The following is a 23,121-nucleotide window of genomic DNA, read 5'->3' as shown; positions in this document are numbered from 1 at the left end:
TGAAATTATAGTTAAAGGGATGGTTCAATACAAATTCAAATGTGGGCATGTTTTTTCGACCTAAGTGCAAATGTAGGTTATTTAGTTACTCTCAGCAGCCTCAGCAGCCTCTGCCTAGCATTGTCTTTCCTGGACTGAGAGGAAAATCATCAGTGGACCACCCCTTTAAAAAAAAATATGTATTCAATTAAAACATCGCCTTACTACATTTCAAATATTAGGCCCTCAGCTGTCAGCTGCATATCAACATACTGCTTTTGATTAGTGCTATTTTCCAACACTAATCCCTAGACTTTTGAACCAGAAGATAAATCAATTAGTGTTCTAATTTCTATGGAAGAGAGTGTGGGAAAACAAAAACACATTCATATTTCTCAAGGTATAGCATTCCGTTTGCCCATTAGCTATACCACGCCCTGACAAAAGACACAACATTGACACCGCCACCTCTCTCCCTTTTAAAACCCGATTCAAACAGGTGTTGTCTTCAAACATATGCATCACATCTATTTGCTTAAAGGTACTTGCATCCGTATTCTCTAGAACTATTTGCAACATCTGTATCCTGTGGAAATATACAACATTTAACGCTGTACTACTGCAATAGGCTATACACCAGCATGCCATATAAATCTATTCTCTCCTCTCTCCCTGCTATTCAGGACACACAGAGATGAACTCATGGAGGGGGACTGTGACTCCATGTAGACAAGTGCACTTTCTGATAAACCTATCACACAGACAAACACACTGTCCTCCACTGTCATCCACTGTCATCCACTCGGCGCTGCTTCACTTGACCAGAATCCACTGCCTCCAGTTGTCACTATACGGACCACATTCTGACCTCAATAGTCAAACTGACTAGTGTACGCCTCACACACTCCTACACCTCATCGGAACACAGTACTACTGGCCTTACTAAGACCACTCGCCTGCTTCGACCGCAACTTAACCACACACTGAGAAGACATCCCATTAACAGGGACCAAGAGGAAGGACAATGAACACTTGTGTTCTTAGCATGCCACTCCGTGCCTTTCCGGGTGTGTTACTCCTCCATTACCATGTAACATTGCGAATTGTTAGGACACAGAAGGAGAGGAGCACCAGACCTGAGCAGAAACTGGAAGGGTGAAATATACACCCTTACACCAAACCGCTTTCAAACACCACTGGGGAGGTTACGACTTGACTTGTATCATGAAGTGACTTGACAAAGACCAGCGAGACAGCTGGCTGTAAACAGAGTCTCTCTGGGGAAAAGGACAACTTTTTGTTGCCTTGGTCACAGGTTACCGCGGAGCATGGCCAGGCCGAATCACAAAAGGAAGTAGGAAGTTGTCCCACGTCCCCACAGGAAGTCACTATGAAGGAAAACAGACATTGGACACTCACCAGGGGACACCTAAAACGCATCTCGTTCCGATGATGTCATTCGTATTTATGCGTCGCCAACAAAATGAAGAAAAAGAGAGAGGAGACTGAGAATTTTGTTCAGACTTGTTTTGCACTGTGCATTTTGTCATGTGAACCAAGGAGAGAATGACAGTATAGACCCTATTGAAGCTCTCCTGGGATTGGTGATAAAAAAAAACATATGAATGATCATACTTGTGTTTTTCAAGCTGATTGAATAATTGTAAGTTTTATTGATTGCATATTGTATTGCAAATGTCAATACATAATGGTCATATTTTTTTATCATCACATAACGAACCCTATGATTCAGGTGCACGGATGCCTGTGCAAAGCATATGCCCCTTTTCCCTTCCAGTCTCCAAAGTGGCCTTTTGGGTGGTGGTATAATTTCCCCCCCAAAATGTATTTTTTGTTTAAATTTTTTTTAAATTGTGGTTCAGAACCTACTGCCCGCAAGTCGTCGTGACGTCGTCAAGTTCGCCACCCCACGCACCTTCCATTGGTTGTGTCAACCCACACGCCAGTCCATTGGTTGTGTCAACCCACACGCCAGTCCATTGGTTGTGTCAACCCACACGCCAGTCCATTGGTTGTGTCAACCCACACGCCCGTCCATTGGTTGTGTCAACCCACACGCCCGTCCATTGGTTGTGTCAACCCACACGCCCGTCCATTGGTTGTGTCAACCCACACGCCCGTCCATTGGTTGTGTCAACCCACACGCCGGTTGTACCAGTTTCCCAGTCTGCCATGTACAGATATTTTGGGGGGGGGGGGGCTGAGCATGGCCCTGATAGGTTTTTATAGTTGTTTTCCTTCTATAGGACAGAAAAACATGCAAGGTGAAGGTAAGACCTTTTTAACACTCCCTTTCAGACAGCAGTTGTTATTAGGAATGAATCATATGATCAGTGAGACAATTCAATCAGGAAACACAGACAGTCGACTCAAACGTTCCAAAGCTGTTTCAGCCAATTACACGCACCGCCATACTGTACGGAGAAGTCCTACTCAATGCTTGACCACACACAAAATAAATGTTTATGGATGTCAAAATCAAAATCAAATCAAAATGTATTGGTCACGTACACAGATTTGCAGGTGTTATAACAGGTGCAGCAAAATGCTTATTCACTACAGCCACAATAACATCTTCCAAATATGTGTATGTGACCAATAACATTTGATTTGACTAGCTCCAACAGTGCATTAGAATGTCATACAAATACAATACAAATAATCAAAACAAGAAATAAAGAAATGACAGAACGAGAACACACAATATCCCATAATGACGAATCAAAAACAGTTTAGACATTTTTGCAAATGTATAAAAAAACAACAACTGAAATATCACTTTTAAATACGTTTTCAGACCCTTTACTCAGTACTTTGTTGAAGCACATTTGTCAGTGATTAAATCCTTGAGTCTTCTTGGGTATGACACTACAAGCTTGCCACACCTGTATTTGGGGAGTTTCTCCCATTCTCTGCAGATCCTCTCAAGCTCTGTCAGGTTGGATGGGAAGCGTCACTGCACAGCTATCTTCAGGTCTCTCCACAGATGTTCGATCAGGTTCAAGTCCGGCCACTCAAAGACATTCAGAGAGACATTCAGAGACTTGTCACGAAGCCACCTCTTCGTTGTCTTGGCTGTGTGCTTAGGGTCGTTGTCCTGTTAGAAGGTGAACCTTCACCCCAGTCTGAGGTCCTGAGCACTCTGGAGCAGGTTTTCATCAAGGATCTCTCTGTACTTTGCTCTGTTCATCTTTCCCTCGATCCTGATTAGTCTCCCAGTCCCTGCCACTGAAGAACCCCCCCCAGCATGATGCTGCCACCATTCTTTACTGTAGGGATGATGCCAGGTTTGGCATTCAGGACAAAGAGTTCAATCTTTGTTTAGTCAGACCAGAGAATCTTGTTTCTCATGGTCTGAGAGTCCTTTAGGTGCCTTTTGGCAAACTCCAAACAGGCTGTCATGTGCCTTTTACTGAGGAGTGGCTTTCGTCTGGCCACTGTACCATAAAGGTCTGATTGGTGGAGTGCTGCAGAGATGGTTGTCCTTCTGGAAGGTTCTCCCATCTCCACAGAGGAACTCTGGAGCTCTGTCAGAGCTCCAATTGAATTTACCACAGGTGGAATCCGAACAAGTAGAAACATCAAGGATGATCAATGGAAACAGGGCTCAATTTCGAGTCTCATAGCAAAGGGTCTGAATACTTATGTAAATAAGGTATTTTTTGTTGTTGTTTTAATACATTTGCAAAAAATGATAAACAACTTTTTTTTCCCCGCTTTGTCATTATGGGGTATTGTGTGTAGATTGATGAGGGAAATGTTTATTTAATCAATTTTAGGATAAGGCTGTAACGCAATAAAATGTGGAAAAAGTCAAGCGGTCTAAATAGTTTCCCGAATGCACTGTACATGGGGCATTAGTCTCAAGGTGCAGGGTAGATTACCGGGCAGGTAGCCGGCTAGTGATGGCTGTTCAACAGTCTGATGGCCTGGTGATAGAAGCTGCTTTTCAGACTCTCGGTACTGTCTCTGTCTGTTAGATGGTAGCAGAGTGAACAGACTGTGGCTCAGGTGGCTGAAGTCCTTGATGATCTCTTTGGCCTTCCTTTGATACTGAGTGTTGTAAATGTCCTGGAGTGCAGACAGCGTGGCTCTGGTTATGCGTTGGGCTGACTGCATCAACCTCTGGAGAGCCATGGAGTTGAGGGCGGTGCAGGTGTCATACCAGGCGGTTATGCACCGCGACAGAATGCTCTCAATGGTGTATCTGTAGAAGTGCTGATTTTCTTCAGCCGCCTGAGATTGAAGAGGCGCGGTTGCGCCTTCTTCACTATGGTGTCGGTGTGGTGGGACCATTTCAGGTCCTCGGTGATGTGCATGCCAAAAAAACGTTTGACCCTCTCAAAGCTTTTGACCCTCTCAAATGCAGCCCCGTCGATGTGGATGGAGGTGTGCTCCCTCTTCTGTCTCTTATAGTCCACGATCAGCGCCTTTGTTTTTTTTACATTGAGGGAGAGGTTATTCTCTTGGAGGGCACTATGGTGTTGAAAGCAGAGCTAAACAACATTCTCACATAGGTATTCCTCTTGTTCACGTGGGATAGGGCGGTGTGCAGTGCAACGGCGATCGCATCATCGGTGGATCTTTTTAGGGTGGTATGCAAATTGTAATTGGTCTCGGGTGTCGGATAAGGTGGAAGTGATATGGTCCTTGACGAGACTCTCAAAATACTTCATGATGACAGAGGTGAGTGCTATGGGGCGATAGTCATTTAGTTCAGTTATCTTAGCTTGCTTGGGTACAGGAACAATGGTGGACATCTTGAAGCAAGTGGGGACAACAGACTTGGATAGCGAGTGGTTGAATATGTCTGTAAACACTCCAGCCAGCTGGTCTGTTATGCACTGAGGACACAGATTGGTATGCTGTCTGGGCTGGCAGCTTGCGAGGGTTAACATAAAGTTTTAAAAATATATATCATAATAATGGTGCTGGGTTTAACGCAGATTATTAAAACAGTTGAATGGACTTCAGATCAGTTACTATAAATGAGTTGTTTAACTATGGATGGCACTTAAAAGTTGTATGTAGACAACACCGGACTCACAAAAAAGAAATGCACTTACGATGTCTTAAGTATTGGAATTGTGCTTTAGTAAAATTACCTATTCTTTACGTGTATTCCACTCTGGCGATGCCTTTTTTTAAAATTGTTGTTCTGTTGTGATTTCACAAAGACCAGTGTTTTAACATGTGGATTGATTGACATGCCTGCTCTATTTTATATATATCTATAGGCTGTATTTCTTGATACTTGCTTTTCTACACTTGCTTTTCTACAAATCTAAAAGACAGGTAAACGAGGATTTGTTCACATCTGAAACCACTCTATTTACAAAAACAGTCAATGATTTTTGTTCCTGGACCAAAGTGCTGTTGGACAGTTAGCATTTAGCCGTCGGAGTTAGCTTGTTGAGCTAGTTGACTTTCCATGTAGAACAATTGGACACAGGTTGAGAGAAATAAAAGCCGAAAAGTCTTATGGGAACATTATGCCAGTCGTGGACTGGTAGGGCCTCTGAGCATAACTTCAAAGATTCTTGTGAATTCCTGATAGTAATTGTATCTAAACAGAGATTTTGCAGCTAAATATCACCAAAGAAGGATTAAAAACTGCTTACATTTCTTGTTGGCCCTTTCCATGAGATAATGATGTAATAGATTTCTATGTTGCCCTTTTAATTCCTTTGCAGTGCTGTGCTTATGTATTGTGTTTTATGAAAATCTGATGGTGCTACAGGTTAATTTCAACTATCATGTTATAGTTTATAATGGTGCTGTATAATATACATTATACAACCAAGACCGTACACTCTTAGAAAAAGGGTTCCAAAAGGGTTATTCGGTTGTCCCCATAGGATCACTTTTTTTGATTCCAGACAGAACCCGTTTTGGTTCCAGGTAGAACCCGTTTGGGTTCAATGTAGGACCCTCTGTCGAAATGGTTCTACATGGAACCCAAAAAGGTTCTACCTGAAACCAAAAAGGTTTCTTCAAAGACTTCTCCTATGGAGACAGCCTTTTTAGGTTCTAGATAGGACCTTTTTTTAAAGAGTGTACTTGACAAGACCCTGCAATATATGTATGATATTAATGACATAGACAATATGAAAATGACATCATTGAGAATGAAATAATACATTTACCTATGATCAAGTAGAACAAAATGGCCACCACAAATACATTCTTGATATCTTTTTCAGAAAGGTCCTATTTCATATTTTATTGTGGTTTATTTCCGGTTTAATTAAATTCTTCTGAGAATATTTGTGTTCTGTAAATGTAATTCTATTTTTTGAGAATCAACAATCCCTTTAATTGTCTTAATATGAATTATTGCTCTTCCTCTGAGTGGTTGGTTATTGATGTTGTCGATAGCTACTGAGACCAAAATACAGACATCCTGTGCTTTGAATTATACTGACAAACCTATAGAAAGGACGCTTTATTGAACTGAATCTTATTTTATAAAACAAGCCAAGTAGAGATTAGATAGGGATTTTCTTCTCACTGTTTGTCTTTATTGGTTTGTACTTGTACAGTAAAAAATAATGTTGTGTTTTGTTGTTTTTTTTTCATATTTTTTTCTATAAACTGTTTTCCTCAATAAAAGGGTAATTCAAGTTCTCAACGTAGTTTTTTTCTGAAGTGTATATTTTGTATCCTTTCAATAATGTTTGAAATATTGGGCAATATATTACTGGACACCAATTTTTTTTTACTGGACACCAATTTTACTGGACACCAAGCACTCAGCTATTTCGGTAATGTAAAAACACATGACTTGGTAATGTAACACATTTTGACAAAAATCTTGGATCCTGCCTTGCTGTGTCCAAATACAAAGGGTATTGCTATCCACTTCTTTTGTATCTTGTTTTATAAGATATAACATATAAGACATTGTCGTGTGTATCCATGTACTCTTTGTTATGCATACTACACTCTCAATATGTGCACAATGTTAGACAAGTTTCTACGAGACAGAAAGGTGCAACGTGTCTTTGAAAATGTGCTTTTTCCAGACTTATTTCAGTGGTATTTTATTAAAACAGCATTTATTATTATTTTCCACAGGAGCTCATGTAATGAAAAGCTGGAGACAAAAAAAAATCTAAGAGAACCACAGCTGAGCATTAGGATGAAAAAATATTGACAAACTACATTTTCTGGCGACAGTATATCAGATAACATTGCCGTGACCTAACAATACCCAGTAGCACAAAATCTGAATTTATCAAATGTTTTTAAAAAGTACATGGCACTGTTTTCCATTCTTAATACATTTACTGATAGGGTATTGCAGTAAGTACTATGCGCAATCTTAAAGAGAAATCCTGAGGAATTACTAAACTTACAATATTCAAACTATATTTTCCTCTCGTCTTGCATTTAAAACTACTCGACCGTCACTTGCACAAAGTACAACAAAATGTTATCTGTTACTCTTTATGTAATGTACTATTTCATTGTTGTTTTGCATATTACGTTTTTTTCATACTTAAATCCTACAGACAAGTAACAATATATCAGAAAGACATTAGTGGAATCTATCCACTATGTCTATGTCTAATCTATCCATAATCTGTGCATGCTACAAAACTGTGTGCATTACTCATGTATTACAGGTTGCCTGCATAGATTATTGCTTAATTACTCTAATATAAAGTCCTTATAATGTAATATGCATATGCACATGCTAAATCCATTCGCGGTGAAGGGAAATAATGCAACACAGAGAAAAACATGTACAGGGCAACAGAAATCAAGCCGATTAGTTTATACAACTGCTGAAAATGTGCGTCAGGCTTCTTTGGCTTTTCCTACCTATACATTTGAGGTTGAAAGGCCTAAAGCTTATAAGCATCTTTGCTGTAAACATTCGTTGGGCTGGGACCGCCAGCTATCGATTACTCTGGCATCCTTATGACGATCATCACTGCAATTATCACGATCATAAGTCATCTCAGTGGTCAAAGAATCTTCCTCTTTTAAAGAGTCTTTTGAAGTGGCATAAAGGGACAGGGACAGGGCCGATGCGTTGGACGTTTTTTAACGTACAGAAAGTTCATCATGTGACCCTTACGTATCCTCCTCACTTCAGTTCCGAAGTTTGTCACATACTGTATGTTGGCATTATCATACTGTCTGTCAGGCTGCAAAAGGAGAGTCGACTGGATATCTGTCCTTAAACCGAAGCATGTGTCCGGTCCAATGCCCATGTCTGTGGGGCAGGGCTTCCAAAGAAGGGGAGATAAGGGTATAGTGGGGGGAACTACTGGTTCGACAGGAACAGACCTTTTAAAGAGAGGGAGATGAGTCCATCCATTTGGCGTCCTTCCTAAAAAAAAAAAGAGAAAGAAACATATACTGCGTCAACAACAGTTTCTATCTTGGTTTTAGCGTTTTATACCTCATATCTCAGCCTAATTCAACCACACAGCCTGATGCAAAAAACTTATTTAAAAAAATAAAAAAATGTTTTTACTGAAGAAACCGACATGGATGTGTACATTTTGTCGGTATAGGAAAATAATATCTGAGAGCGAAAATCCGCAGAGAAGTCGTTAATGTGTCGTGCGTGCAAGTCGTTGTCCCAAACAAACACATAAACCGGAAAACAAAGCTAATTCTTCTCACATAGTGTAAAAAAAAAAAAAGCCAACATCGCTAAACTTCTGCTATTTCTCTTGTTTAACAAGCAAATATTCCATCTGGAGTGTTCCCAATTGTCTGTAATTACAGTGTTTCTTTTCATGCTGAGAGAGAAAGATAAGAGAGAAAGGGAAGAGGGACAAAGACAAGAGAGAGAAAGCTGTCCAGTAAGCATGTGTGTTTGTGGGTGTCCTCTTTCAGATGGCTGTGCTTACGTCCTAATGCACTAATTGCCAGGAATGACTTGTTTTCTCGGTATACCAAATGGGGAACGCTACAGCAGCAAATAACAAGTTGTGTGATCTTAGCGTCACTTTGAACAAAAGTACAGTAGATCCCATTCTTCTGCCTGCATTTGGGCAGAGTAACAATAGCTATCCTGTCGAGCCTCCTTGGCATTTGTGTATCTCCCTTTCTCCCAAAATGAAAAGTTAAGTGCGGCTGATTTACAAAGGAGCAACTGATGCAGTTCTAGGCACAAACATGCACACACACTTTGCATAGCAGCATTTTAGTCTTCCTACGCCGCATTGACCTCATCTGCAACGCCTCTAAGGCAGAGGCCTACTCATGTTAAACCTGTGTGTACAACAACTTAAAAGGGATAGTTCGGTGATATTGCATATATCATTTAGATATGCGTTTCCTATCTAAATATGCAATTTCGCTGAACTATACCTTTAACACATGGATAATGTATATTGTTTTGTTGCCTATTGCCTGACATGGACTGTAACACTGTATTGATAATAGATTGAGAACTATATCATACCTCCCTTTGCATTAGACCAATATCTTAACTTGGCCTATTGTTTCTACACACTCCCACTTGGTTTGTGCTCTGCTCCTGCATACGTGTCAAGCCCAAAGTGTATAACTCAGGGGCGCACTACGTACACTACATACGCACTACAGCTGTTGGAACAGCCCAGCCCATGCACACACATCCATCCATCCACACAGCACCTGCTCTAGCATCAGCTCAAAGTTCAAACCTCTAAAAATAAAGATGAGTATCAGAAGCCCACAACTCTTGGAACCACCGGCCTGTTTGCAAGACTCTGAAGCTCTTAAAAAAAGCAGATGTGCCGCAGAGGACCTATAACAGCTGGTTTGAGATCAGATCCAACGTGAAAATGGAAACCCCAAAACACATGCACATGTTACTTTGGACTGGTCCAAGATCAGTCCAAAGGAACTGCAACCAACTCAAACACATGCAGAGCCAGAGGTTCTGGCAGAGGGAAGAACAGTGACAGCCCTTTAATTGGAGGATAAACAGAGTGGAGCACTGCGTGTTGTTGCCAGGTTAAACACAGCAGTCTATTCTAAATCACAGCTACACACACACACACACACACACACACACACACACACACACACACACACACACACACACACACACACACACACACACACACACACACACACACACACACACACACACACACACACACACACACACACACACACACACACACACACACACACACACACACACACACAGAGCAAAACACAGATCCACACATGCATACAGCCAGTAACACGCATATCCGCTTAAATACACACCACATGCTACACACACATGCAACCAACAACACGCACATCCTCATAAAATAGCCACACAAATGCACCCAAGATGCACCACTCACATAAACACACAGCTTATCCGAACACTTGCTGCACACAAAAAAAATATGCTTCGTGCACACACTAGGAGCATACTGTGAACGTACGCAAATACGCGTTTCGTTTAGGAAGGAATTTCTAATTTTTTCCCCCCACTTCATTCTTCTTTGTCCCCGATATGTTAAAAGCAGAATCAATTACAACCATTTTAGGTCTTCCTTATACTGACACTGTCCATTTCAGTTGTCCATTTCAGTTCATTTAACTGTCCACAGGTGGGTGGATAATGTTAGAATGCAGAACAGTAGGTAATGACTATGCTTCTCTTCAAGGACATTCTCATCCATGTGTCGGGTTCGGGGTTCCAGCCACAGTGGTTGAACTCTCAAAGTCTGGCGTTTGAGGCCGTTGAGGATTGTATAGTAATGTAAGGGGAACACCTGGAGACTGCACATGGACCAGAAGTCCTCACAAGGATAGTAAAACAAGGGCAATTCTGAAAAGTGGGGACATTTCGCTGGTCCCCACAAGGAAAACGGCTATTTAAGGGTCTAGGGTTACAATTAAGGTTAGGGTTATAATTAAGGTTAGAGTTATAATTAAGGTTAGGGTTAGGAGTTAGGGCACCATTACACAACTGATTCAAATAATGAACTCATCATCAAGCTTGGATTACTTGAATCAGCTGTGTAGTGTGAGGGCAACAACCAAAGCATGCACCCCTTGGGGTCCCCAGGACCAAGTTTGGGAAACGCTGGGTTAGGATTAGGGTTAGGGGTTACATTGAGGGTTCTTGCTCTAAAGCTTTGCCTTTCCTGTGCTACTCTCCCTTTGACAGCCTAGTCCAGGTTTACATGAGTTTGGTTTTTGACGGATTACCAACAGTTTTGGCTTCTGATGGATTACCCCCTGCTCTCTGCACCGCATCATCCTTTCTGTGGCTCGTCATTCTTTCCTACCACTCCCTTTTCATCCTGTCTTCCTGGTTATCTGATAGGCTTTTCAGTTAGCCCACACTCGTCTTATTATCTTTTAATTAACGCTTATCTTGTAGCTTCTTATCTGCGTTCAGAAGAGTGAGTGTCCGCCAATTCCGCAAAGTTTACTTTGTGATTCTTCAAGAGACTGAGAGGAAAGGCAGATAACAAAGTCAGATGATATCGAAGAAATGGCATGCACTCACGCACATGTATGTATACACACACACACACACACACATGCACATGTAAACACACAAGTACACACATACCAGTGTATAGGCTACACACAGTGATACACAAACACACCAAAACTCCACGTAAACAAGCACACACACACACACACACACACACACACACACACACACACACACACACACACACACACACACACACACACACACACACACACACACACACACACACACACACACACACACACACACACACACACACACACACACACACCATATATACATTGGCTCGCGCGCACACACACCATCAAACTCTCCCTTGGCACATACACCTTCCTAATGCCTCACAACTGTTTCCAATCTAAAGGTTCCTGCTTGTCTGGGACCCGGCAGGGCCTGATTGCACGACACTGGATACAAGATCCTGGAGGAGAAAGGGCAAGGCTGCAGGGGAGAAAAGGAGAGAGAGAGAGAGGGACGGAGATCTGCCTTTTCTCTTTCCTTCCCTTTCCCTCTCTTTATTTTGCCTGATATACCTGTGCAGGATCCCGGTTTCTGTTTCCTCTGGTCTAGTCTGCCTGAGGTATGTTAGATAAGGCTCTGGATAAAAATACTTAAAAAGTACAACAATTTTGTTAAGACTGAGTCCATGGTAAAAAACAAAAACGAACACATTCAGCGATCATTGATGTACTTAACAATTTTTCGTTGTTGAAAATGTTATATGATATATATATATATATATATATATATATATATATATATATATATATATATATATATATATATATATATATATATTTGCGGAATTAAAGTGTTATATTGTCACTATAACAATAATTTGATGTCCAGCTAGTGGGCTACTGGTATTTATTATGTAAAACAGAAAATTATAGTCAGGCATTCTCTTTTCTTATCTTAAGAGTACACCAAGACAGATAGCTAAATATTTATGCAAAAAGTGTAGAATGATTCAGTGTTATGCTAATATGTTACATATTACAGTAACATCTTTCATTAAAATGCTTTTTTCATGAAATACGCCATTTCCTAGCAACAATATTTGTGTAACTTAAATAATTATTGTTTTAATGTTTAGCCAATTTGATAGAATGTATTATCAATGATAAAAGGAGACAATTATTATACTATAATTACTGTATATAAATCATTTGATATTTGATCATTTGATAAAAAAACATTTTTTTAAAATGTTTGTCATCTTGTCAAAATTGTCAAACTGCACACCATATGTTGAAATAAAAATTAGAACGCAAATGTAATATTCTATATTGTAATTATGATCCCACATTACTAGGTGTTATAATTTGCCATTGAGACTAGTATGCAAATACTCTTATTTCATAATTTGTCATTTTGTTTGAACTATGTTGTTAATTTTTACGATGTTAAAAAAATTTATACATTTTTTAAAAGTTATACAATAGTTACCAACCTACAGAGATGTGTGCATGCACTCACGCACAACTGCAGTGGACATGTGACATTTATCAAATACATTTACCCACTGATCGATTAGGATTAGGCTGTACCTTTTTACCTATTGCGCACATTTTGCCATATTAAAATAAAAACAACATGCACTATTTCCTACTCATTCCCACTTACCATTTAATGTAACTAAACTTGAATCAAAACAAATAAAAACAGCCTTCCTTAGAGGAAGATGCAAATCAATACCTGAACATCACAGAAAACTCGCTTTTCTAAACATGCTGGAGTCGGAAATCCTCATTTGTTTGGCAATGTTTACTAAGGTTAGCTTGCTAACGATCCTGCATTGTGAATCACCCCAAGGGCCACTTGGTTGGTTAAATGTAATTAGAAAAGGCATATTTACATTATTTCGATGCACAAATATGTCAGATGTGTCCACTTTTCTAACCGGTGTATTGAATGATAACACATGCTCTCATCATTGTTGTCATTCATGTTCATTAAAAAAAAACATCAAGGAATAACCTCATGGTAAATCTGAAAAGAATAACAGCGCACAGATTCAACGATGCTCCTGCCAAGGTTTTGTGTGTGTGTGTGTGTGTGTGTGTGTGTGTGTGTGTGTGTGTGTGTGTGTGTGTGTGTGTGTTTCTTTTGTGTGTGTGTGTGTGTGTGTGTGTGTGTGTGTGTGTGTGTGTGTGTGTGTGTGTGTGTGTGTGTGTGTTTTCTTTTTATACATACCTGCAGGGGTGCACCGTAGACGCTTGTGGAGTTAGGGGCTACATTGTCAGGGGGCATTTGAGGCGGAAGGGGAGGGGCAAGGTCGAATGGTGAACGGGTATGGTGGGAGTGATGGGGCAGTGGATAGGTGAGTGACACATTGGGACAGAATGGGTAAAAAGGTTGGGAAGTGAACAGTGACTGGGTTGTGGTTAGAAGGAGGGGCAGAGATAATGGCTTAAAGGAGGACAGAGATGGTGGCTTTAGGGGTTACATCGATAATGGGTTAGGGGTTACAAGAGGGGGCAGAGATAGTGGCTTAGGTGGAGGACAGAGATAGTGGGGTTAGGACAGAACAGGACGGGTAGAGCAGGACAGATAGGGGACACTAGTGGCTGGCTGACATGGCCCAGGCGCCCTCCATCCTCCAGACGGAAAAGGCATAGCTGAGCCGTTCGTGGGCCAAGTAGTTGCAGCTGGCCAGCTTGGCGTCCATCTCATCACTCTGCAGTACCTGGTAGAGGAAGTCGATGTAGCGCGACGCTAGCTTCAGGATCTGAATCTTGCTCAGCTTGTCCGATGGCAGCGTGGGGATGATCTTACGCAGCGAGGCGAAGGCGTCATTCAGCGACTGCGTACGCTGGCGCTCGCGCACGTTGGCGATCACTCGCTGCGTGTGCAGGTCCTCGAAGGGCTCGCCGCCCGAACCTAAGCCGAGGCCGCTGGAGCCCAGCGAGGAAGGGGCCACACACACCACCGCCATGGGGGAGTTCTGTTGCTTCTTCTGCCGCTTGGGCCCCGACGGAACCAGGCTGTTGGGGCTCCCGCTGACAATGGCCCTCTCCTCGACCCGAACCAGATTGTCTTTCTTGTGGTACGGCACCCGCTTTCGGCCCCCTGTTTGCCCGCTCTTCTTGGAGCCCCTCTCCAGCTCCTCCTCGCTGGCCCCCAGCCCCCCCTCGGGGGAGTTGGCGCAGGAAACCTCCTCGCGCATCTCCTCCTCCCTCTTAGGACCACCGTCCTTCTTCCCCTTCCGAGGCAGGGTGGTTTTTGCACTTTATTTCTCTCTTTCCCTGTCTTTTCTCTTCTTCAGATAGCCGTGTGGGACAACCGTTATCCCAGGAAGTTCTGATAGAGAGTCAAAGGCCTAGAAGTCTTCTTCCTCCAGTGAAACCAAGAAGAATGAGGCCGATACACTTCACGTTTCTAATCTGAAATCTGTTGAAGATCCATAGGTTTTTAGCTTTACTCCCAGTCAAAACTTCTGTCTCTCCCTGTGTCTCTGCTGAATTCCTCACCTACAGTTTCCCATCTCCTCAACCTGCATGCAGAACAACAACAAACCATCTGCTTTGCTGGGCTAACTCCTGTCCCTTTATACTCGCCCGCATACTCTGGGCCTGCGGGCAGCTGCGATTGGACAGCACCGGCTTCTTTGGGTGTGGTTTGGAAGCAGGAAGTGAGCTTGAGGTTGGTGGATGGCTTAAAAGGGGGTAAGTAGCCTTCTCAGCCAATTGCGAGAGGCCTTGTTAAAAGCTGCTGAAGTTGTCCACGTCTTTATAGGTTCCAGATTTCTGCGGCTGGAGCACTCCTGGCTTTCTCCTGCACCCGCTTGTCTGTTTGTCTCTTGTCTCTCTTCTCATCAATTAATTACATGCTTTGAGACTCATAGGTCTGTGATGCTCTTCAACTTCTAAGACATGAAACATTTTCTTTGTTGATTAAGGGGGACGATAAAAGCCATTGTGTTAGTACTGCATGAATATGCTGACATGTGAATGCTTTGGTATGTGAAGATTAAGTCGATGTAATACCTAAAACTAAGTGTTCCATGCTGTCTGAAGACCTAGCTAGGCTGTAACTATCTAACACCAGACACAGATGAAAGCTCAAACATTTAAGTATCTTTGCCATCGATGAATAGGGTCAATTTGTATTATATTTGTTGACTCCCTTACAGTCACATTTTGGCATGAGTAGAGTAGCTATTTAAACCGCGCCCCTCTGCAAACACGCCTTCTCCGATGTTGGTTTTAAGGCGGTACTTATTTGAATTAGGTAAGATAATTTAATGTTAACATTGGTGTATTAAAATGAGAGTTAAGGTCATGTCACCTTAATTGTGAATCCAAGTGTTTGACATGGGGGAGGAGACCAGTAACTTTATGATCAAACTTTATCAATGTAGAAGCAACAGTCATTTTTCATACTTTGGTCTTCATACTTTGATCTGGTTTCCTTCAAGTATTATCCCATTTCATTAAACATGATTTTGCCTGTTCATGACCTTTAAACCTTAATACCATACTGCCACAGAGAATTGACATTTTCTCAGTATAAAAATAGAAAATATGCCACACAACCTAGTAAATCTAAAGTACATTAAGATCAGTCAATATATGAATTTCTAAATAACTTTTCAAAACAGACAGGAAAATCTACCGTATTAACGTTCCCATCATTATCCCATAGAAATAGAATAACTAGAATGGGTGTCTCCATTTAAATCATTCGATCGCCATGTATTATCCACTGCAAACACTATATGGGAGAGATGTAGCCATGGGGATGGCCCAGCTCTGACCCTGTATAAGCTCTGACCCTGTGACCACTAAGGTGAGAGGGCTGCTAATTATGCCATCCATGCCCTCTGGCGGAGTAGACACATGTTCTCTCTCCACACCAGTAACCCAGGGGAACACACATCTGGGCTTGCAGGGCCACACCACAAGGAACAACACACACACTCATACAAATACACGTAGAAACGCACGCACACACACATAGAATTGTCAATATGTCAAGGATATATATCTACTGAAACTAAAACAAATAGGATGACTATTTTCTGTATACTGCTTTTTCTTTGGAGGGGTGGGGGGTGGCAGGTAGCCTAGTGGTTAAGGCATTGGGCCAGTAACCGAAAGGTTGCTGGATTGAATCCCAAAGCTGACAAGGTAAAAATCTGTCGTTCTGCCTCTGAACAAAGCAGTTAACCCACTGTTCCCCAGTAGGCCGTCATTTGAAAATAAGAATGTGTTCTTAACTGACTTGCCTAGTTAATAAAGAAAGGTTAAATATATATATATTTTTTAAATTACATAATATGACAATAATATGCATTAAAACCAACTGTTGCATAGGTTTACCGTTTCATGCATGACAGTGTTGTTACACATACGTACGTACAGGTGCAATCCTTAAGATTTCCCATTTAAAATACTTTAACATTACTCTCGATTTCTGCAAGAGTCAAACTTAGAAATGTGTAACATTGGCATAGAACAGCTGTCTTATATCATAATACAAAAGTAATATTATTATATATTAATTCTTACCGTGGATGAGAAATAAAGAATACGTAACATTGTCTATAGTTACGGCTGTTGACAGCAAAAAGTGAATGAGAAAGAACCTTCCATTTCAAATCTTGACAATGAACATGGTTTGTGGATTTCAAATGTATCAGTAGACATGAATAGTTACTTCAAGTCATTTATATGAATTGTCATTTTAGGTTATGACATGTGTTATATTTGTCTTATGACAGCTTTATAGCAGGACTTGAAGAAAGATAGAGAATTTGTGAGGGGGGTTTTGGAGAGGGGTTATAGTGAACTCTGTGATTGCAAAGGGCACGTTTAATTTGGGCCTATTGAAGAGAGCTGGGATCAACTCCACTCAACTTCCATCAACTCAGAATAGGAATTCCAGCAGCTAAGGTATCGAAGTGGAGGTAACACTGTGCTTTAGCATGTAGGTATACTGCATTATCCTGCAGTTAAAATGCAATGTAAGACTTGTTAAGATCATGTATGGCCCCCCTTATAATGTCTTAGAATAATCTCATATTGATCCTGACTATATACCAGCCAATTTCAGTCTGTTGAAATGTTGACATGTAATCTGACATAGTCTTATTACAAGAGATTATAAAGGTTTATACATGCGAATACCGCATTGTTGCCAAAGTGAACATCACATTGGAATTGTAACAGGTCTTATTTACACAACATTTACTTTAACATGTTTAACCAAAATTCCCAGGTCAATTCCCTGAAGACAGTGGATTTGTGAAGAGGGACACGTAGCCCATTGTTGTGTTGGGCCGTCCAGGGCTAACCTTGGGGTTGCTTACCTTAGCAGAGCATGCCTCCATGCCACCATCATGGAAAGAATGAGCGAACGACGGCCTAACAGGAACAGCATGGGAACGCGCACCCCTCGCGCAGAACAGAGGGGAAAAGAAAGAGAGGGACAGAGAATGGGAGAGGAATAAAGGAAGGGAAAAGAGAGAAGAAAGAAAGGAGGGGAAGAGAAAAAAAGAAAGGCCAGTCCAAACAGAACCAGATGCAGGAGTGTGGAGGGCCGTTTGATCTCCGTCCTCATAGGCTGATTGATGTTGCACATTTCATTTCCTTGTCAGAGTCTCTACATAATGTTTCACTAAACACTCCGGCCCGTTTCTCTTTTGACTTTTATTTTCGGGGGGGTAATAACGAACCTCTCCTGTAGGTGCAAATAGACTGCACCATATCAAAGGGATATACAGTGGGGGAAACTATTGACACCCTTGATAAAGATGAGCAATAATGACTGCATAAAACAAATCCTTCAAATACTGAGCTATAATGTATGCTCAAGAAAATTGGTAAATTATATTATTTTATACTAATACAATTACTCAGAGAAAGAGATTTTGTTTAACAAGTAATACATTGTTTTATTGACACCCCTAAATATTCTTATAAATATAGACATGCTAACCTCTCACCATTATCTAATAATAACAGGAGAGGTTTGCATGTCTTGGGGGTATGATCTTTGACCCTCTGTAATTTCTCACTCATCATTATTCACAATTCATTCAGGAATATCTGTAATCATGGTAGCATCCATATTAATGTAGAAGTGTATAGAAACATTATATTCCTATTTACAATAAAATTGACTCCAAAATACATTATTTATAATGAATTTCTATTGGACACAAAATAATCTGAAACACAACCAAAACAAAAAGCAAATTCCTCCAACAAGTTTGTAGAGTTTGTTGGCTAGTTTACTCATAATCTTTAAGGGTGTCAATCATTTTGACCGCCACCTTTTTGAAAAAAATCTATTTATCTGAGCAATTGTGTTAACATAAAATAATATTTATTTTTTGCATACAATATACCTCAGTATAAGAAGTATTTATTTTGAAACAATTTCGGCCCCCACTGTATATAGAGATGGCTTCGATATCAAAGAGGAGCACAGGCAATCGTAATGTCCACTTTAAGTTTGGCACATATGGTTCAGTCTGAACTGATCCATAGTACTGAAATACTGTACCGAGGAATGCGTATGTTGAATGAGGACGGACTTTTGAAGTTTTTGCGCAACGAAGAAAAAAACTTTTCTTAAACCCATAATACTGTCAATTCAATTACTGCCTTCCTGTAAAGTTCTTAGAAAATGTTGAGGAGAGACAACTGATCGATGGCATGTGGACCTTCTATCATAATATGAAAGCATTGAGTAATGTAGTTCCCGTTGAAAATGAGTCAGAGAATATACTCTTCACCAAACTTCTCACCTTAAAAGTTCGCTCGCCCCATTCCCCCTACCCATCCCTCCTACCGCTACTGCTCCATCCCTCCTCTGGAGCCCATGGGACACAAGCAGACATCTGGGACCCATTTCCCCCTGTAGAGCAGGACATCCTGTGGGGTATCGACTTAGAGGGGGTGGGTGGAGAGTGAGGGTGCATGGCGGTGAAGAACGGGGGTGGTGAACAGAGGAGGAACGGTGATGTATATAGATATAGACTATAAGTAGTGATGAGGGGTTGAGGGTTTTGAAGCTGGGAGAGAGGCAGGTCTGGGGCACTTTTATTCACTTCAACAGCCAGCAAAATAGATTTTTCCTCCACTTTTCTTTTTGATGGCTAATGAAATGAAATCAATGTATTCTTATGGCAAATCTGGTCCTTTGAAAACACACACACACACAGTTTGTCGCTGTGCCGCATGTGTGTGTGGACAGAGCAAGGCAGCACCAACAAAAAAAATCCTGCTTTAAAAGCGGGGGTTTTTCTCCACTTCTGCGTGCTAACCTGTGTTATTACAGTTTGCCTGAGACTTATCTCTCTATATTAGGCTGTAATTTATAAAAATATTTAGCACTTAAGCTTCCCTTAAATGTCCCTGCTTTCATGTGTAATTTAGCCAATATCCTGCACTGGCTCTGATTACAGTGTTTAAGTCCCAGGGTCCATCCATGGCACATTACAAACAGTCCCAGTGGAGTTCACAGCCAAGCAGAACTATATAGAGCACGTTAGGCTAGGCTAGCATAGCTCACTCCAAATCACAGCCAAGCAGAACTATATAGAGCACGTTAGGCTAGGCTATGCTAGCATAGCCAAGCAGAACTATGTAGTGAACGCTAGCCTTAGCCAGATTAGCATTGCTAACTCCTTTCACACTTGTCACAAAATGACCGTAGACTGAACAAGTGCCCTATCACTACTTGACGCACAGCACATTAAGCCAGCTAGCGTTGCCCATTGGTATTAATATGCAGAAAATCTAGATTTAGAACAAGGTTTACGCAGGTTTCTATCTTGACGGTGTGACAAAACCAGTGCTGGGCCCTTGTAAGAAATGTCCCGTCATCTGATAGATGGGAAAGTCTCTGGATGGTCCATCCAACTGAGGTAACCTTAGATCACAGACATTACAGTGGAGGGGGTGATTGGATAGTGATCTATTGCTACCCCTCAAGGAGTCGGAATGCATTGATGAGTGAGTGGGTGGATCACACTGCACCAACTGGGCATGAGGAGAATTAATTTCAATCCGAACACATCGAACGCATTAGAGTAAACCCAGAAGATGTCTCTGACCAGGCCCTGTGTATCACCATTCGTAGAACAGAGCAATTGCATTAGAAATATCAACATGACTCTGTAGCTAGCTTCAAAGCGTAATACTTTTAAAGTCAAATCAATCCCCCTTTTCCATTAGATTAGATTACCTTACGAAAGTTATGTTCGGCTACGTGTTCTGGTACTGGTTCTCCCTATGAAGCCACTTCAAACGCCTGCCCCTGCCATGGCATATCCCTTTGTGCTCAGAACGGCAAAAAAATGTGTCTCCTAAAATGTTTCAGATGCAAGGTTCTGTGGTCCATGGGCGAAGCAGCACAGAAAACAAAAGAGTCGGAGAGGCAAACATTGATTGAACCTGAAGGTCGGCCATCCTACTGTACTGCTGCCAAGTGAAGGGGTTAATCACCTGATGTTACTTATAAAGAAAGGGGGGAGAGAGAGAGAGAGAGAGAGAGAGAGAGAGAGAGAGAGAGAGAGAGAGAGAGAGAGAGAGAGAGAGAGAGAGAGAGAGAGAGAGAGATGGTTTAGCAGTAAAAGAGAGGAAGAAGAAAGAGAGTGGGGAAAAGGGAAAAGAAGCCAAAGGTCCAGAGACATATGTTTCAGTTTGTAAATAAAACAGTAAATTGCAATGGATATTGCTTAAATATCTGTGGGCTTTGTACTGCATTTTGCGGAAGTTCCTCGGAAATCATTCCGAAACTGCCTTCTCCAAAATGCCAAAGCGCCTTTTTAATGTCAAAGCAGCCATCTGGTTCTCTACTAAATCAAGATGTTCGCTTTTCATTCACGTATTTTTTTTTTTTGTACTTTCTTTTTTATAAATACTCATGAACCAAAGTATGTTTGGGGCTGAATGGGTATTTTCCTAATAGCCGTTTTTTCCTGTATGCAAAGTGCAACAATGGATATCGATGTCACACAGATGTAGGCTTACTTTAAATACAGATAAACTTCAAAATGTGTTCACCTTCTATAGAACGCAGTATATACTGTACTTATGGTATCATGTGGATATGGCCTTATAAATGCTATACGACCTCCTATATACATGTTACCATATGATGAAGTTGTAGAAGAACAAGAAAAGGTGAACAGGTAAAGCCTACTGTGACTGTCCCATCTGAACTGTACTATAACGAAGAGTTAATCACTTAACTTTATGCATAGGTCATATGCGGCCCATATAATATTTTAGGTGCAATTGCTGTTTGGCATTTACCAATATATTTGAAGTATGTCTGACAAAATGAATATATCATTTGAATATATAAAATAAAAAAATATCAAATATCAGATTATTTAAAATGATTTTAATTCATTTGATTACGATGTGGTGTGAAAAGATACGCAAAGGTTTTACTTTTACCTTGATTTTTTTCCAACAGGAAATTTGAAATATTCCTGCATTTTTCAAGTTTCCTTTTCTTTTTTCAATTTCATTATTTCTGTCAGTTAAGTCTTAGATGACTTCCTTCCTTGATTTTGCTGGAAAGGAGTCCCCCCCCCCTGCCCTTCCCTTTACATACCACACAAAGACACACACATTTTACTGCCTACAGTATAAACTTAATAGGACGGTCTTTTGGTCCAACCCCTACAACTTGTTCAATGGAAAGTAATGAGGATTGTTTTTCAGTGTCTTAATGTAAAATGTTATAACAAGCAAGATAAAAAAATTTTTTTGTTGCTATGGCTACTTAACCACAACATTGCAATTACCTTTATACAACGTGACGCTGAGGGCTTGCAAACAAACCAATGTAATGCAATAAATATATAAGTACCAACAAGAATGCTGTTAAAACAAAAGAGTAGAATGAGGGAAGTAGGATGAGGGCAGCAAAATGGTCTCATATAAAGGATCAAAGTTGGAAGATACTTAATTAAATAATTGGTTGAGCTCTGTGCTAGCTTCACTAACACTATCCTATTATGGTAATGTCATGTTTTTTAAAAACTATGTTAAAAAAAGCTATTGGCAATCTATCAGCATTTGCATCTGTTGCGTCAATCACCTCAACAGAGGTAACCAACATGTAATTTACATATTTTTTTCATATGAACTTCAAAGTCCCTTTTATCATACACATGTCTAAACCAAATCATACACCAAAACTCCTTGCATCCTCCCAACTCCCCTTTGAGGGGGCAAAATAAAAATATGGATGGATTTGAATAATTGCCTAACTTCAAAGCGCCGGTTATTGCCCGAGCGTTTACTGTTGCCTGCAGTGCTATAGGGTGTTTTCTTTTATAATGTGGGCTGAGTGAGTTGGAAAATGGCTGCCTCCTTCTCAGTGTAAATCCCACTCTAATGCTGAGGTCTGTTTCTACACGGCTGACCTGGCTAAATAAAAACAACAATGTTTCCTTCCCTCAAAATAAAAACACACGGGGCTCCCCAGACACTCTAACCCTCGTCCCCTCATAGAATCCATCTGAGAAACATTACCATGGTAACTGTACTACAACCACAAAAATACACACAGGTGCTAAATTTGGGGGTATGTAGGTGGCAGAAGTAAATACATTTTTATTAGACCATAATGAGTGACACTTTACTTTTACTTTAGCACTGGGTAACAGCCTGCAGGTATATACCATCTTGCAG

The 23,121-nt window shown here is 40.9% G+C and overlaps 2 protein-coding genes across 4 annotated transcripts in view; one reads left to right on the top strand and one right to left on the bottom strand.

Annotated features, from left to right (window-relative positions):
- Positions 1 to 23,121, top strand: part of LOC118388983 (histone deacetylase 7-like) — a 266,283-nt gene that overhangs the window by 90,357 nt on the left and 152,805 nt on the right. For 2 of the 3 annotated variants that reach the window (XM_052527300.1, XM_052527301.1), the window contains exon 25: positions 663 to 6,623. In XM_052527300.1, coding sequence (XP_052383260.1) covers positions 663 to 708 — 46 coding nt within the window. In that variant the 3' untranslated portion in view covers positions 709 to 6,623. Of the gene's footprint in view, positions 1 to 662; positions 6,624 to 23,121 lie in introns of those variants that run through there. The other variant, XR_008144664.1, reaches the window with a different exon arrangement.
- Positions 7,012 to 14,976, bottom strand: LOC118388982 (twist-related protein 2-like). The gene is made up of 2 exons (XM_035778630.1): positions 13,655 to 14,976; positions 7,012 to 8,341 (listed from the first exon to the last, which is right to left on the bottom strand). The coding sequence occupies exon 1, from the start codon at positions 14,625 to 14,627 to the stop codon at positions 14,022 to 14,024; it is 606 nt and encodes a 201-aa protein (XP_035634523.1). The 5' UTR covers positions 14,628 to 14,976; the 3' UTR covers positions 7,012 to 8,341; positions 13,655 to 14,021.

The sequence above is a fragment of the Oncorhynchus keta genome, chromosome 10, assembly GCF_023373465.1.
Source record: "Oncorhynchus keta strain PuntledgeMale-10-30-2019 chromosome 10, Oket_V2, whole genome shotgun sequence".
In the NCBI taxonomy this organism is placed as follows: domain Eukaryota; kingdom Metazoa; phylum Chordata; class Actinopteri; order Salmoniformes; family Salmonidae; genus Oncorhynchus; species Oncorhynchus keta.
Note: the sequence above shows the minus strand (reverse complement) of the source record. Positions and strands in the feature narration are given on the sequence as shown.

Coding starts and splice junctions, on each gene's coding strand:
- LOC118388982 (XM_035778630.1), bottom strand. CDS start 14,627: ATGCGCGAGGAGGTTTCCTGCGCCAACTCCCCCGAGGGGGGGCTGGGG.